The sequence below is a fragment of the Triturus cristatus genome, chromosome 4_1, assembly GCF_964204655.1.
Source record: "Triturus cristatus chromosome 4_1, aTriCri1.1, whole genome shotgun sequence".
NCBI lineage: Eukaryota > Metazoa > Chordata > Amphibia > Caudata > Salamandridae > Triturus > Triturus cristatus.
Window position 1 is genome coordinate 1128427707 of NC_140585.1, and position 17763 is coordinate 1128445469.

Here is a 17763-nt window from a genome sequence, read left to right on the forward strand (position 1 = left end):
AAGAAACTGAAGGTTGCTTTTTTGGCCAGACTCATACGCACTTTAAAAATAAATTGCTGGCAACAAAGTGATTGTCAATTCCCCTTCTAACATGTTAATATCGGAGCAGGTTGTATATTCTGGGGGTTTAAGTAGCAACCATATCTACATAGAGCATGGAAGATGGGAAATAATCATAATACATATGCTTTGGTGTTCCCAGAAAGTAATTTTGGAACAATTTGGGAACCAAATAATTATCATTCATTGGTTGAAATTGGGAACAGTACACAACTGTTACAGATGTTTCACATCTAGGCCACATACAGCAGCTCAGACCAGAACAATATCAGTACTACACATAACTAAGGACTTTGGTCTCGTTGGCAAATGGTAAGTACATAACGTTACAAACCATAGCTACTCGTTTTATTCACTGAATCATAACACATATCTAAACACAGATATGTTGCTTGTTTCAGGAAATATGTTAAAATATTTTGATTAAATGTGATGAAGGCTTTAATCTTAAGACGTGCCACATTTCTCTATTTGTGGAATATAAGAAACTAATTGGAGTTTACATTAACTTTACTGGCATCCCAAATGTATCGATCGCACTAAATGTATATATTTGTGAGAAAATCACACAATATTCAGAAACAATTAGTGACACATATATACAATTCAGAAAGGAACTGACAAGGGTGACCAAGAAATGTAGCAGAGCATGAGGGGGAATTGAAGTCAAATCACCCAGGAAAATGAAAACACATTAGACTGAGGATAAAGAGACAGAGCATAATTGATATACAATGTAAGCAATGTGTTTATGTATATAAAGTATGATCTCCATGTGCAAAAGTAAATCTTAGTAGTGCTTTAACACAAACAAGGGTATAAGATGTGACCAATAAGGTAAAGTGATTTGAAAATGATGAGAAATTAACTGGTTTCAGATTCAGGAGATATAATGAAATTACTAAGACAACATATATGCAGTGTATAAAACTGATTTACAAACCTTTATCTAAGCAGAAGATTTATAGACCGTATTAACTGTGGAAAGTAAGCAAAATCTGGATAAGCACATTGCTATGTTCAAAATAAAGCAGCCCATTTCTCAGATGTCTAAAGTGAAGATACTGGTCAAGATGCTATCCTCCGAGAATTTTACAAACCAATTAAGAGCTAATAAGGAGATAATCTTAAACATTTATTCCCATTTGCAAAACACACCAGCCATGCCCTATTGTCTTAGAGTCAAAAAAGTATTTGAGCTCTTTATAAAGAGGAAATCCTCTGTTCATTTTCCATAACATCAACCAGGTTGAAAATTTGACAATCTAGGCAACAAAACTCTGAGTTAGAGTTGGGCAATTCGTATTTTGCTGAAGTGATTATCAAGGGGATGTTGTGATCCAAACCATAGCTACATGTAGTTATAATATATTAAAATGTTCCTCATGTGAGACAGCTTCTATCAATTAGGGTTAAACTAACTGTTTACTAAGGGTTATGAAGACACCATTTTAACCTGCAGGCATAAATAATCAACATTACTGATTAAAAGCTGAGCATGCAGCCTAAAAGAGGTAAAGATTTTACTGAGGTGAAATTTCCTTGTGCATCTGGGAGGAAAAGAAAACAAAAGCAATGTCAAAAAAGGCAAGCACTCTGCTAAACATGGAGTCGGGGAGAGCTTATTTGAAATATTTTAGAGGATGAAAAAGTTGTGCAGTGACATTGCTTTTGTATTTTGACGTGTATAACTATCATTTTATGAAGTTTTGCTTCTACAACAGGCTTTGAATCCTAATATCTGACACTTCAACTCATTTAATTCCCAACTTATTTTGACCTATTATGTAGGTTTCTCACTAAAGTTTCAGTGATTTGGCCTATCTGGTGCAGTGCTCACAATTACAGACTACGGATACTCACACAATAACTAACATGGTAGGAGGAAACCTCTGTGATGGCTTTCAGGCCAAGACATTTAGCAATGATCACATTTATTTTTGAATCTGATCTAATAGGAGTAAACAGAAGCCACACAAATGCACCCCACTTTACCCCTGCTTTCTTCCTGTATATATAAATGCTGGCAAATATATCTAGCTGTAAGATAAGACATTAAAAATAAAAAAACTACACTTTTTCAGATAATCGTTTTTCTTACATACTGGCCACAAATTTCACCAGCACATAAGCTATGCTCTTATTCATCATCTCTTAAGATGGCTGATTCAAGACTACTGAAAAGACCAGTGCTGGTTATTAGCAAATAACATCATTGTAAAATAGAATTACATTCAAGGCTCTTAATTTTTAATATCACACTTAAAAAGACTAATTAAAGTTTGTAATTTACTGTTTTAATCACTTCAGAACTATTTTCATTTTGATTGCTATACATGAATACGATCAATTGGACTGCTTTCCATTAAACCCACAAAACTAACAACAGATGCAATACTTACGTCTGTATTAAAACGAGAAGTGTAGAGTTCAGGATGTTTGTCATACTCTACAGGATCATAGACACCATCAGTTTTCCTGACAAGGTGGTGATGGCGGCTTAGCACTGTTCCATATACTTTCCTTAGATCTGCAATATGAAGCAAAATTAAGAATATATTCTAAAGAAGCTGCTGTTCTTATATGGCATGTGAAAACCAAAGATGAAAGTTAGGCCAACGATTACAATTTCAAAGTCCACATAGTTATCCTAGTCTTGAGCTGTTTAATTTCTATATTTATTTGTACAGCACATACTGCACAACTTAACTGATTTTGGGTAGGACACCTGTTTGAACCACAAATTTGTGGCTACAATGAATGGAACATGCACTGGGGGCGGAGGGGGGACACGGAATGAAAAGAAGTAGCAGATCCATTTACTACAGAGGGAGAATTGTTAAATACATGTGCCCAGAAGGAAGGTAACCAATAACATAATACACACTGAAGACCTAATTAATTAGAGCCTCATCAGTTTTCATGAGAGTCGCATTAATGCTTGGAAGGACATGGTGTGTTTTGGATTTGCATCTGAATGGGGTCTTGCGGATGTCTGAGGAAAGGTTATTCAAAATATATGGTCCCAGTCCTGCAAATCGCAAATCACCTCTGCATTTTGATCTGGGGACAGCTAGGAAGTTTTCACTTGTGGATTGATGAATGAATGGAGGGATTTATAAAGCGCGCAGCTACTCAGAGAGTGTCACGGTGCTAGGCAGGTGGCACATATCTGGGCGCATGACTTATTATTTTTTCAAAAGGTGGGTTTTCAGTTGCTTACGGAATGCTTTTATGTCAGGAAGGCATCTGAGGGGAAACGGAAGGTTGTTCCAAAGTTTGACCGCCAGTAGTGACTAGGCTGAGCTGCCCACCTTTTCTTATTTTATGCGTGGGATGGATAGGAGGTGGGCGGACTGAGAGCGTAGTGCTCTATGCAGGTAGTAGTTGGTCAGCCAATTACGCCACGGTTAGTGCTTTAAAGATGCTCCTCTTTTTTACAGGCGGCCAGAGTAGCTGTTCACGGTAGTGAGTAATCGAGGAGTGCTTTGGAAGCTTATATGGTAGGCAAATGACCATATTTTTTTAAATCTGCGTGTCAGGTAGTATGGTAGTCCTATATACATATAATTAGCATAGTCCTATCTAGATAGAATTAGAGCCGGACCACATTTTTTTGGGGCATCCCAGGGAAGAAATGTTATGAATTTCCCCTACATTCGAAGGATCCGGCATGAATTTTTGACCACTTCTGAGATTTAAGTGATTATCCACTGACCCCAAATTTCTTGCTTTGTCATTTGGGTTGAGAGCCAGGCAGTGAGATGGCCAGGCCCCTAGCCAACCCTGGTTGGGGTCAGGTCCAAAAAGCAAGACCTCCGTCTTATCAGGGTTGCATTCTAGAGAGCTGCATTTGAGCCAGCCTAATACTGCCGTCATGCAGGCTGCAAAACCTTCCTTAGCCTTATGGTCATTTTTGTTATACGTTAGCAGCACTTGGGTGTCATCCGGGTAGGAATCTACTTGGATGCTGAAGGATTCTATGAGGTGTGCCAACGGAATCATAAATATATTATAAAGAGTGGGGCACAGGGCTCAACCCTGGGGAACGCCATAGTTGATTGGTTTCGTTTCTGAGCTGAATGGTTTGAGCCAGACTAGCTGTTCCCTATATTTTATGAAGGAATCTAGCCAGGCTAAGGCCTTGCCCTCTACCCCGATAAAGGTGAGGCAGTTTAGCAGGATTTCATGTGAGACTGTATCAAATGCCGCCGAGAGATCCAGTAGGATCAGGGCGGCATTGTGTCCGGCATCATGTGTGAATTTAATGGAGTCAGTGATCTCCAGCAGTGCAGATTCAGTGCTATGCTGGGGTCTGAAGCCAGACTGAGGGGTGGAGAAGGTTGGACGTTTCTAGGAATGACATTAGCTGGACATTGAGTGTCGTTTCTAATATCTTCGAGGCTCCTGGGAGCAGGGATATTGGTCTACAGTGGGAAAGTGTTTCTAGGTCTGCATTAGGCTTTTTCAGTAGTGAGATAACGTTTGCTCTTTTACATGCAAGGGGCACTCATCCTGTGTCCAAGGAGGCGGTAAAAAGCTCTTGATAGATGGGGCTCAGAGTAGTTCCTAGCTTCCTCATGATATGAGGAGGGAAGAGGTCCAGGGAAGAACCTGATTTGCAATTGGAAAAGGAGAAATGCTAATAGTTTACCCTCGGCCATAGGAATAGGGGGGGCTCTGGTTTCCAATGGTGGCGCAAATTATTTGGGGTCTGTAAAGTTAGAAACAATTTAAAAAATGTCCTTTGCATTGTCATGTGCTTTACCAATTGTGTTGGCATAGAAGATTCGGCATGCAATTGTTATAATTGCTCAGTGCTGCTTTATTTTGGCATTTGTCCGACTTCTCATAGTGTTTCATTCAAAGTTGCTCCAATTTTTTGCAACCTTTCCTTTTCACCTCCAGTTCAGTGGTAAACCATGGTGCAGAATGTAGGATTCTATTGCTGTTCTTGTGCGTAATAGGGGCAGTGTTATTTGCGGATCACAAAGAGTATGGCATGGTTGTTGTGTTTTTTTTCTATTGACTTGGAGGTATGTCAGGGTAGAAATTTCAATGCACTTGTAGGCGAGGCAGGTTATCTTGAATTTGATTCTTTTGTTATACTGGGAGCCTGTGGAGGCTTTGTAGAAGTGCTGCCACTGGCTGTTAATACAAAATAAGACATTAGCCATCATCTTGGCATTTATTGTGACTTTTGAAAAGGCTGGAGTCGCCAGAGCACCTACTACCATAGAGTGATCTTCTGGCACTAGATACAGGAGTGTGTTTAAGCAATTTCCTTTGGAATTTCGCTAATGCTCTAACATCTGAACTGAGGCAGAGGTCAGTATCCCAAATATCTCCCAGGTTTATTATTGTTGCTTTAATGGGGACAATTCTATACAAAAAATGGTAGTGGAGGGGCACAGAGTATGTCTGCTTGAGAAGTTAGTGTGTGCTTAGGACTAAGGACAAGACATTTGTTTGCTGTGCCACTATATTTAAGAATGTTGTGGCCAGTCCAGTTTTCATCATTTGAAGATCATTTACTATAGCAGTGGATTGGTCTGACTCTCCTGACACACTAAGGTACATTTTGGTGTCATCTGCAAAGGAGTGCAAGTGGAGGTGATGCACACAGAGGATCTCTATGAGGGGTTTGATACATGCATTGATTAGTAGGAGAATCAAGGACTGGTGTGGGATGACAGGTTTACAAGTCCTGCATTTTGGCTATGATTAGACATAGGATGTAAATCATTTGAGACAAGGGTGTAGTAACCTAATGTATTATGTTTACATGACTATTACGTAATGTGTTTAGTGGGTAGAATGGATTTGAAGAGGTTGGAATGTGGAACCTGGGTTGAAGTTTGAATGTAGAGAAATCAGTTATCGCCTGCTCATGAGGTGGCAGGGACGTTGGATCTCTTATATTTAAGTAAATTATCTTTGGATGGTATCTCTACATATCCAACCTTAATTCACAACATTTGGCGACGATTTGGACCTAGACGCCGTCTCAGCCTAAGGTACAGATTTTCTTGGCCATGGCTTCTCCATCAGACTACAGGAAGATTAGTCTGAATCATCTGGTAATTTGGTTTTTGAGGAACGAGATCAAGCAACAGTAAGTAAGTGTGTAAGGGCCAAAGCGTTCCATGAACACAGATAAGGTACTTTGCTTACATTTATTTTAATCAGCGTTGTCCCCTCTAACATTTTTTGTGCACTCGACCTGCAGTTTTGCCCACGTGCCTCCATTGTCTTATTCAGAGAATTACATACCTGCACATGATCAGCACCTGTCTTCATGGCCTCCTCAAGTAGCGACTTTCTTCACCCACTGTATACGCACGCACCAAGAAAGGCAAACATTATGCATAACAAGGCGCAGGATAGAAAAGCCCAAGTTCCTATTGAAACAGATGAAATTTGATGCTCTGGCAGCCTTTTTAATGAATTGGGCTACGTTCAATAAACATCAACAAAATTGGAGCAACAGAGGGAAAATAGCCAGGTCGCCCTCCACTCACAAGTCCATACACCAATGACCTGGTTACGTAGAACAATGAAACTTTTTTATGTTGAATCAACCAAAAAAGAATATTTGTATACTCCGAGGTTCGGCTACGCTTGTTTTTCAGTCGTGTCCACCTCCATGTGTTCTTTTCTAAAGGTTTTACGTTTGTCAACCAACCACACACAAGGTCACATCAATTTAAGAAAAACGGTGAGGTAAGTCAGAAAGTACCTCACGTAAGCACCATCCATAGAGCTACTGGTTGGTACTCACCAGTTTGCTCACGTTATCATCGGTAGCTTTCGTGACAAGAAAATAAAAGGGGAAAGAGAGAGTTTTGAAATTGTGTGAGAAAGGGTGAAGAAAAATAAAGTGTAGATGATTATATCATCCATCAGCCATCTGGACCCCTGTAAAGTGCGTAAGAAAAAAATAATTCTAAGCTAAAATGAGTTGTGGCACACTTTTTTCGTACATACTTTAATTTCCACAGTGTGCACACTCAGATTAAAAAGAACGGCATGTTTAGACCATCCTAACTAGAACAGACGAACATTTTATGTCAATTTCATCAGGGCTAGGGACGCCTCTTCACCGCACTGATGCTTCTAAAAAGATCTGTGGTGGTAGGCAAACCAGATAAAAGAAATATAGTGCCAGAGACATAAAACACTCACAGAAGTTGTTATTCTGTGTCGACATTACCACACTCTTTTTGGAGTGTGTATATTTTGTGCCACAATTACCAAGTGATCGCCAGGTGGACTCCTATCAGAAACTCACTCGGGGGGGGGGTTTTAACAACTTTTCCTCATGAGGTAAAACACAGCCACCAGCAGTGTACCTATGAATACATACACGCATTGTTTAGCCATCATAAAATATTGATAAAATGATACCAACAACAGTTAGGCATCCTTCTCATATTTGTCAAATAGTATCCTAATGCATTCATCAAATCTTTAGAACTCTTTACAAAAAGAGAGTGGAAGCATTAGCCAAGACACCGCCACAAGACCTGTACACAGCGCATCAAAGAGCGTTCTTAATAGAGACGCGGCAGCCCACTCACCTGTTGGGACCCTGCACTTTGTGTATGTATCTATAAGCGGAGCAAGAGTCACACTGCTCCCCTTTGACTCACACCTCCCCACTCACCGCTATACCGGAGGTCTGAGCTTGACAACGCCCTGGACGCTGAGGAGACTAGTGCGCTGAGTGAAGTACCGGGCCGTGTCCCGGAAGAAGGACATTAGTCCCTCCCTCTCACCTGAGTCGGAAAGAGTTATTAACCAATACAGTGCCTAAAATGGAAGCAGGGGCATTTTTTAGCTACCACAACACTCCCCTTTGAACGCAGTAAATCCGCTGGTGCCATCTTTCAATTGTCAACAGCCGTCTGCATGGCAATTGGTGTTTACTACACAGTACGTCGACCAAACTTTCTACTCTGTAGGTGTTCTAGTACTTCCTCTAAATTTCAAGATGTTCCCTAAATCACGTATAACAGCAGCCAATTTTGCTACATTGTGGGTATTATAGTACTTCATCTACATTTCATGATGCTCCCAAAATTGCACAGCGGGGGACATAATCAACCCAGAACTATCATGTCTCAACTCCATAAATTTGATAGAAGGAAAACGTGTTGCTACGCTTGTCCATATATGCCTGATTTAGGAACAAAAAGATTTAAAAACACCCTGTTCTGTATTCGACCATTAAAGGGCCCAATTCTCGTCTGCATACTCCATGCCAGTGCCAGGATCAGGTTACCCTTGCTTTCAGGGTAATTGTGTAGAAGATGTGTGCATGTACATACACAACTGGTCATTCCAATCATGGCACCATTGCCCATATAGCCTGCTATGTGTCACATCCTATGGCGGAACAATAAGGGGGCATGACTTTACTTGCCCACCCTATTCCGTTCAATGGTGTCATTTAGGCCCATTTGATCTACTTTCTCTGAAAAAATCCAGCGGGCCTCTTTCCAGACCAGCACATCTTCAATAGCATATGCATCACCCATTACTCTCTCCAACACTGTCCACTTTAAGTCCCTGCAGTTGTGATTCGCTTCCTGGAAATGCCAAGGCAGCCGTGTTGTCAACTTCCCAGCCTTAAGGGCGATTATATCTTATTGGACTCTCACTTTTACTTTCCGTGAGATGAGACCGATATCATGTAATCCACAGGCACATGTCAGTCTGTAGATCACATTAGTGGTGTTACAATTGCTGAATTTATTTTGATACAAGATTTTCAGATTCAGCAAGTAAATATTTTTCGAAGCTTGCGTCAGGTCACAGACCGTACAGGTCCCACATGGAAAGTGTCAAGATGGTATACCTGTGTCCTTTCTCTGTTGGGGTTGGCGAGTGTGAACCAACCGGTCTCTCAAGTTTGTTGTCCTTTTAAATGCAAATCTAGGTTGAGGCATTTTTTGGGGGCCAGTCTCCAACACATATCAATGTTTCCTAATGATTTGTCTGATTTTTGTAGACAGGGGGTCTAAAGTAGTTACCACTGGGAGGCAGGCATCATTGGTTCTTTTGTTTCTTTCCAAGAGTGCCCCGCGTGGAGTATTCAGCCCTCTCTTGCATGCCCTTTTGATCACTTTCGCCGGATAAGCTCTATTTGCCACACATTTTTCGATTGCTCAATGTACATACTCCTATCCGTGCAATTCCTACGGTATCTAAAAAACTGACCCACGGGGAGATTGTCCTGCAATGCCCTGGGGTCGAAAGATTGGTAGTGCAGGAGCGAGTTCCTATTGGTCGGATTTTGATGAACAGTGGTATGCAGTTTCTCATCTTTGGCAACAATGTCCAAATCTAAACAAAAGCTGCGTGTCGATTGATAGTTTTGTACACTTTACATGTACTATCAGCCTCGTTCAACCACCCAAGGAAGTCATGTAACCTGTCCTCTAGACCCGTCCAGATGCATAATACGTCATCAATAAATCTCTTCCAAACAGATATGTAGCGTTGGAATGGGTTGGAGATATGATGTATAAAGTTCTCCTCAAATTGACCAACGTTAATACACGCCAGACTGGGCTCAAAGGTTGCCCCCATCGAGGTCCCAGAGACCTGGAGGTATAGTTGTTTCTGGTAGTCAAAAAAGTTTTGTGTGAGTGCCAACTCCACACACTTAAGGACAAAGGAAGGAGGTGTGTCATAGAACCACTCATGAGCCCCAAGTGCACGCGCTGCTGCCACCAGCGTGGCATCTTGTGAAATGCTGGTATACACGGATTCAATGTCGATAGTGACCAAGAATTAGTTTACCGGATCAGATTCCAAAGGATCCAGGATGTTAAGGATATCAGTGGTATCCTGGACAAAAGATGGTTGGTTGATGACAGTTTCCCTTAAAAAGAAATCAGCAAACTGTGATAAGGGTTCCAATAACGATTGGATACCCAAAACAATTGGGCGTCCAGGAGGTGGACATGGAGACTTATGAATTTTGGGCAGGATGTAAAATGCTGGAATTCTTGGCTTAGGATTATTAAGGAACTCCACTTCTTTAGGAGTTATGCATTTCTTTTCCCAAGCATCTGCCACCATCGCCCTAATCATATCCTGGATCACCATGGTAGGGTCTTTCATAAGTGGTCTATAGTTCGAACGTGTCCCAAGTAATTCCAGCAACTCTGCTTCATAGTCTTTGATATTCAGTACCACAATTGCACCACCTTTGTCAGCCGGTTTTATTAATATTTTTTCATTCTCCAGTAGAGTTTTGATAGCTACCCAATCAGTTTTGTTTGTTGACCACACAACTGTTCCAGGCTGGCAAGGTCTTTTAGCACCCGTTGTTCAAACACTTATTTCGGGGCCCAGAGGTGAAGACGGGGGACAAAACACCGAAGTTCAGTTTAAATCAGTTGAAAATATTGAAGGGGGGGCTCTAGTGTTTTATCTTCAAAGAACTTGTGTAGCCGTATTCTACGCCTCATTTCAAAGAACCCAGTCTTGAATTTAAATGCGTCATGTTTTGGGGATCGATACGTAGCCCAAGTCTTTATTTAGGACATGCAGTTCAGCTGGGGATAATTGGTAGTCAGAGGTTAACCACCATGTTGTTTACAGCGGTGTCCTGCCCCTGCTGCGTGTTATCCTGGGGAGTAAACCTGACATTTCTGTACCTGGTTCTGACGTCCCCTGCCTCTCCCTCTCTGGCCTTCTCCCCATTGTCTCTTTGGTTTTGGCCTAAAAACACCTCAATAATGCACCCAGGTCTTCGTTCGCTCTATTTTGGGGAGTGACTTTTACCCTAGATTGATTTGAAGTGGATGGTTGCTTACCCACTTCTTCCTCTTCACTGCTTGTGTTGTCAAATATCCAGTTATAAGGAGCCCTCCTCCCTTGTCGGCGACCACCCCTCTGGTATGACTGCTGTTGAAACTGAAGATACAAAAGGTATGCTGTTCATGATCACATAAAACCAGTTTTCTCTTGTCTCGATATTGTCTCGGTATTAGGAACAGCATAACTTTTGTATCTTCATTATTGATAGGGCATGTATCCTGGACCTGTCTAAAAAGCCCCCAGTCCCTCCTTTGTGATTGCTGTTGAAACTGCTCTGTACTTGGTTGGTAATATTTGTCCTCTACATTGGGAAATGCCCACTCATGTGAGAAGCACTCAAGGTTTCCTTTTAGGACTTTGACCTTTTGATTAACCATATAGGTCTTGTCCTCAGTGAGGTCACTCTGTATACGGGCCAGCTGTTTCTTGGCATTGTTAATTGTGGTGGTTCTTTTAATAGATTCCTCTAACTCCACAATTTCCTTCAATAGTTCCCCACCGAGTCTCTTGGCCATATTAATAATAAGGATCAGCCAATCGCGAGTACATTTATTGACTATAAAGCTCCAATCTACCTGAAATTGTTTGTCCTCAAGAAATATTTTAGGTTAATTCTTCACTAGTAGACTAGCTGGGGCGGTGCTGGCACGGAGATATTCAGTCATTAACGCCCCATGGAGGGCAATAAGAATCTGGCGCTTTTTAATACTGGTCCGTTTATCCCATTCCTCTCTGGCTGTGTTACTATTAATTAATGGTGCATCAGGGAGTAACGAAGGGCCAGAGAGGATAAATGCAATCTGTTCATCAGAGAAGGCCAAGCAATTCTTGTCCATGACACTCACAAAGCTTGCCTTCGAAAAACCAAACGTCAGACAGATACGGATCGCTAGCAAATATCTATTCACAGACCACCACACCAAAGAGAGAATCGGGTATACATTCTTTTCGGCTGCTTAAAAAGGCAACTATTTCACAACTTGGTTAAATTAAGATACTGAGATGTCTACACATTAAAGTCAATTGGCACGATCTACCTTTTCTTTAAAAACAGCTCTCACGGCTGAACCCCGTTCATTAATCATCAATCAAATTGGAGCAACAGAGGGAAAATAGGCAGGTCGCCCTCCACTCACAAAGTCCATACACCAATGACCTGGTTACGTAGAACACTGCAACTTTTTAATGTTACATAAACAAAAAAGGAATACTTGTATACTCCTAGGTTAGGCTACGCTTGCTTATCAGTTGTGCCCACCTCTACTTGTTCTTTTCTAAAAGTTTTAAGTTTTTCAACCAACCACACACAAGGTCACATCAATTAAAGAAAAAAGGTGAGGGAAGTCAGAAAGTACCTCACGTAAGCACGGTGCATAGAGCTACTGGTTGTTACTCACCAGTTTCCTCACGTTGTCATCATCAGTAGCTTTTATAACAAGAAAAGAAAAGGGGAAAGAGAGTTTTTTGACCAAGTCTTGCAATTGTGTGAGAAAGGGTGAAGAGGAATAAAGTGTAGCTGATCATACCATCCATCAGTTGTCTGGACCGAGTAAAGTGTGACAGAAAAAACAAATTCTAAGCTAAAATGAGTTGTGGCCCACTCTTTACATACATACTTTAATTTCCACAGTGTCCACACTCAGATTAAAAAGAACGGCATGTTTAGACCATCTTACATGGAACGGCCGTCAGGTTTAATTGCCTCACACATTTTATGGCAATTTCATCAGGGCTCGGTACACATCTCCACCTCACTGATGCATCTAAAAAGGTCTGAGGTGGTTGACAAACAAGATTAAAGAAAGATAATGCCAGAGACATAAAACACTCGCACAAGTTGTTATTCTGTGTCGACATTACCACACTTTTTTTGGAGTGTGTATATTTTCTGCCATAATTACAAAGTGATTGCCAGGTGGACTCCTACCAGCAAGTCACTTGGGGGCTTTTAACAATGTTTTCCCATGAGGTAAAAAGCAGCCACCGGCAGTGTACCTGTGAATACGTACATGCATTGTTTAGCCATCATAAAATATTGATAAATTGATAACAACAACAGTTAGGTATCCTTCTCATATTTGCCAAATAGTATCCGAATGCATTCATCAAATCTTTAAGACTCTTTGGAACCAAACGGTTATTGGTATCAATTTATCAATATTTTATGATGGCTAAACAATGTGTTTTTACCTCATGGGGAAAAGTTGTTAAACCCGCCCCCCCCCCCCCCCCTCCGAGTGAGCTGCTGGTAGGAGTCCACCTGGCAATCACTTGGTAATTACGGCCAAAAAAATACAAACGCCAAAAAAAGTGAGGTAATGTCGACACAGAATAACAACTTGTGTGAGATTTTTAGGTCTCTGGCACTATCTTTCTTTTAACTTGTTTGTCAACCACCACAGATCTTTTTAGAAGCATCAGTGAGGTGGAGATGCGTCCCCGAGCCCTGATGAAATTGCCATAAAATGTGGGAGGCAATGAAACATGTTGGCCATTCCAATTAAGATGATCTAAACATGCTGTTCTTTTTAATCTGAATGATGGACACTGTTAACATTAAAGTATGAATGAAAAAAAGTGGGCCACAACTCATTTTAGTTTAGAAACCTTTTTTTCTTTCGCACTTTACCGGGTACAGATGGCTGATGGATGATATGATCATCTACACTTTATTTCTCTTCACCCTTTCTCACACAATTGCAAGACTTGGGCAAAAAACTCTCTTTCCCCTTTTCTTTTCTTGTCATGAAAGCAACCGATGAGGACAACATGAGCAAACTGGTGAGTACCAACCAGTATCTCTATGGATACTGCTTACGTGAGGCACTTTCTGACTTCCCTCACCTTTTTTCTTTGAATGATGTGACCTTTTGTGTGGTTGGTTGATAAAACTTAAAGCTTTTAGAAAAGAACACTTGGAGGTGGGCACGACTGATAAACCAGTGTTGCCTAACCTAGGAGTATACAAATATTCCATTTTTGTTGATGTAACATTAAAATGTTGCAGTGTTCTACGTAACCAGTTCAATGATGTATGGACTTTGTGAATGCAGCGCGTCCTAGCTATTTTCCCTCTGTTGCTCCAATTTTGTTGATGATTAATGAACAGCAACTCAGCCGTGAGAGTGGTTTTTAAAGAAAAGGTAGATCGTGCAAATTGACTTTAATGTGTCGACATCTCAGTATCTTGGTTTAATCAAGTTGTGAAACAGTTGCCTTTTTAAGCAGCCGAAAAGATTTTATACTCGATTCTCTCTTTGGTGTAGTGGCCTGTGAATAGATATTTGCTAGCGATCCGCATCTGTCTGACGTTTTTTTTTTTTAAAGGCAAGCTTTGCGAATGTCATGGGCAAGAACTGCTTGGCCTTCTCTGATGAGCAGATTGCATTAATCCTCTCCGGTCCTTTGTTACTCCCTAATGCACCATTAATTAATAGTAACGGAGCCTGAGAGGAATGGGATAAACTGATCAATATTAAAAAAGCGCACGATTCATGTTTCTCTCCATGGGGCGCTAATGACTGAATATCTCCGTGCCAGCGCTGCCACAGAGTCTTCTAGTGAGGATTGAACCTAAAATATTCCTTGAGGACAAACAATTTCGGGTTGATTGGAGCTTTATAGCCAATAAATGTACTTGTGATTGGCTGATCCTCATTATTAATACGGCCAAGAGACTCGGTGAGGAACTATTGAAGGAAATTGTTGAGTTAGAGGAATCTATAAAAGGAGACACCATAATTAACAACGCCAAGGAACAGCTGGCCCGTATACAGACTGACTTCACTGAGTACAAGACCTATTTGGTTAATCAAAAGATCAAAGGCCTAAAACGAAATCTTGAGCGCTTCTCTCTCACATGTGTGGGCATTTCCCTATGTAGAGGACAAATATTACCAACCAAGTACAGAGCAGTTTCAACAGCAGTCATACCAGAGGGGTGGTCACCGACAAGGGAGGAGGGCTCCTTATAACTGGACATTTGACAACACAAGCAGTGAAGAGAAAGAAGTGGGTGAGCAAACATCCACTTCGAATCAATCTAGGGTAAGATTCACTCCCCAAAATAGAGCGAACGGGGACCTGAGTGCCTTATTGAGGTCTTTTTTAGGCCAAAACCAAAGCGCCATTGGGAGAGGGGGGTGTAGGCCAGGGATGGAGAGGCAAAAGATGTCAGAACCAGGAACAGACACTGAACCAGGAACAGACATGGCAGGTTCTCTCCCCCAGGACAACACTCAGCAGGGGCAGGACACCGCTCTAAACAACAAAGTGGTTAACCTCTCTGACTACCAATTATCCCCGCTGAACTGCATGTCCTAAATAAAAGCTTGGGATATGTACGGACCCCCAAACATGACACATTTAAATTCAGGACTGAGGTCTGTGAAATGACGCGTAGAATACAGCTACACAAGTTCTTTGACGATAAGACACTAGACCCCCCCCCCCCAACCCCCACACCCCCCCCCCCCCTCAGTATTTTCAACTAATTTACACCGACCTTCGGTGTTTTGTCCCCAGTCTTCATCTCTGGGCCCCGAAATAGCAGTGTTTGAACAACGGGTGCTAAAAGACATTGCCAGCCTGGAATATTCGTGTGGTCAACAAACATTCCAGAAAATGAGTAAAGCTGACTGGGGAGCTATCAAATCTCTCCAGGAGAATGAAAAAATAATAATAAAACCAGCTGACAAAGATTGTGTTACTGAATATCTAAGACCATGAAACCTAGGTGCTGAAATTACTTGGAGCACGTTCAAACTATAGACCACTTATGAAAGATCCTACCGGAGAGATCCAAGATATGATTAGGGTGATGGTGGCAGATGCAAGGGAAAATAAATAGATAACCCATAAGGAAGCGGAGTTCCTTATTAATCCTAAACCAAGAATTACAGTATTTTACATCCTGCCCAAAATTGATAAGGCTTAACGTCCACCTCCTGGACGCCCGATTGTTTCCAGTATCTAATCGTTATTGGAACCCTTATCACAGTTTGCTGATTTTTTTTTAACGGAAACTGTCGTCAACTAACCATCTTTTGTCCAGGATACCACTGATATCCTTAACATCCTGGACCCTTTGGAATCTGATCCGGTGAAACAATTCTTGGTCACTATCGACACTGAATCCCTGTATACCAGAATTCCCAAAGATGCCATGCTGGTGGCAGCAGCACGTGCACTTGGGGCTCGTGAGTGGTTCTATGACACACCTTCTACCTTTGTCCTTAAGTGTGTGGAGTTGGCACTCACACAAAACCTTTTTGACTACCAGAAACAACTATACCTCCAGGTCTCTGGGACCTCGATAGGGGCAGCCTTTGCACCCAGTCTGGCGTGTATTTACGTTGGTCAATTTGAGGAGAACTTTATACATCATGTCTCCAACTCATTCCAACGCTATAAATCTCTTTGGAAGAGATTTATTGCTGACGTATTATGCATCTGGACAGGTCCAGAGGACAGGTTACATGACTTCCTTGGGTGGTTGAACGAGGCTGATAGTTGTCTACAGTTTACATGGACTATCAACAGACATGTAGCTGTTTATTTGGATTTGGATATTGTTGTCAAAGATCAGAAACTCCATACCACTGTTCATCAAAAACTGACCAATAGGAACTCTCTCCTCCACTACCAATCTTTCACCCCAGGGCATTGCAGGACAATCTCCCCGTGGGTCAGTTTTTTTTAGATACCGTAGGAATTGCACGGATACGAGTAATCAGAAAGTCTGGCAAATGGAGCTTATCTGGCAAAAGTGCTCAAAAGGGCACGCAAGAGAGCACTGAATACTACACGCGAGGAACTCTTGAAAAGAAACAATAGAACCAATGACGCCTGCCTCCCAGTGGTAACTACTTTTGACCCCCTGTCTACAAAAATCAGACAGATCATTAGGAAATTAGGTGTTTGTTGGAGGCTGGCCTCAAAAAAGTGCCTCAACCTAGATTTACATTTTAAAAGGACGACAAACTTGAGAGACCGGTTGGTCCACACTCGCCAACCCCAACAGAGAAAGGACACAGGTATACCATCAGGACACTTACCATGTGGCACCTGTACGGTCTGTGACCTGACCTATGCTTCGAATAGTATTTACTTGGTGGATGGGAAAATCTGTTATCAAAATTAATTCAGCTATTGTAACACCACTAATGTGATCTACGGACTGTTATGTGCCTGTGGATTACATTATATCGGTCTTGCCACACGAAAGTAAAAGTGAGAGTCCAAGAACATATCAGCACCCTTAAGGCAGGGAAGTTGACAACACGACTGGTCCGGCATTTCCAGGAAGCGAATCACAACTACAGGGACTTATAGTCGACAGCGTTGGAGAGAGTAATGGGTGATGCATATGCTACTGAAGATGTGCTGGTCAGGAAAGAGGCCCGCTGGATTTTTTCAGAGTAAGTAGATCAAATGGGACTTAATGACACCATTGAATGGAATAGGGTGGGCAAGTAAAGTCATGCTGCCATATTGTTCCGCCATAGGATGTGACACATAGCAGGATATATGGGCAATGGTGCCATGATTGGAATGACCGGTCGTGTATGTACATACACACATCATCTACACAATTGCCCTGAAAGCGTGATGGCAAGGGTAGCCTGATCCTGGCACTGGCGTGGAAAATGCAGACGAGAACTGGGCCCTTTAATGGTCGAATACAATATGGGGTGATTTTATATCTTTTTGCACCTACATCAGGCAAATATAGCCGAGCGTAGCAACACATTTCCCTTCTATCAAATTCATGGAGTTGAGACATGATAGTTCTGGGTTGATTATGTCCCCAGCTGTGCAATTTACGGAACATCATGAAATGTAGACGAAGTACTACAGTGTCCACAATGT

General features: G+C 41.7%; 1 protein-coding gene across 1 annotated transcript in view; it reads right to left on the reverse strand.

Annotated features, from left to right (window-relative positions):
• Positions 1–17763, reverse strand: part of AASS (aminoadipate-semialdehyde synthase) — a 417355-nt gene that overhangs the window by 220579 nt on the left and 179013 nt on the right. Inside the window, exon 8 of the mRNA XM_085654183.1 lies at positions 2463–2590. Coding sequence (XP_085510309.1) covers positions 2463–2590 — 128 coding nt within the window. The remainder of the gene's footprint in view (positions 1–2462; positions 2591–17763) is intronic.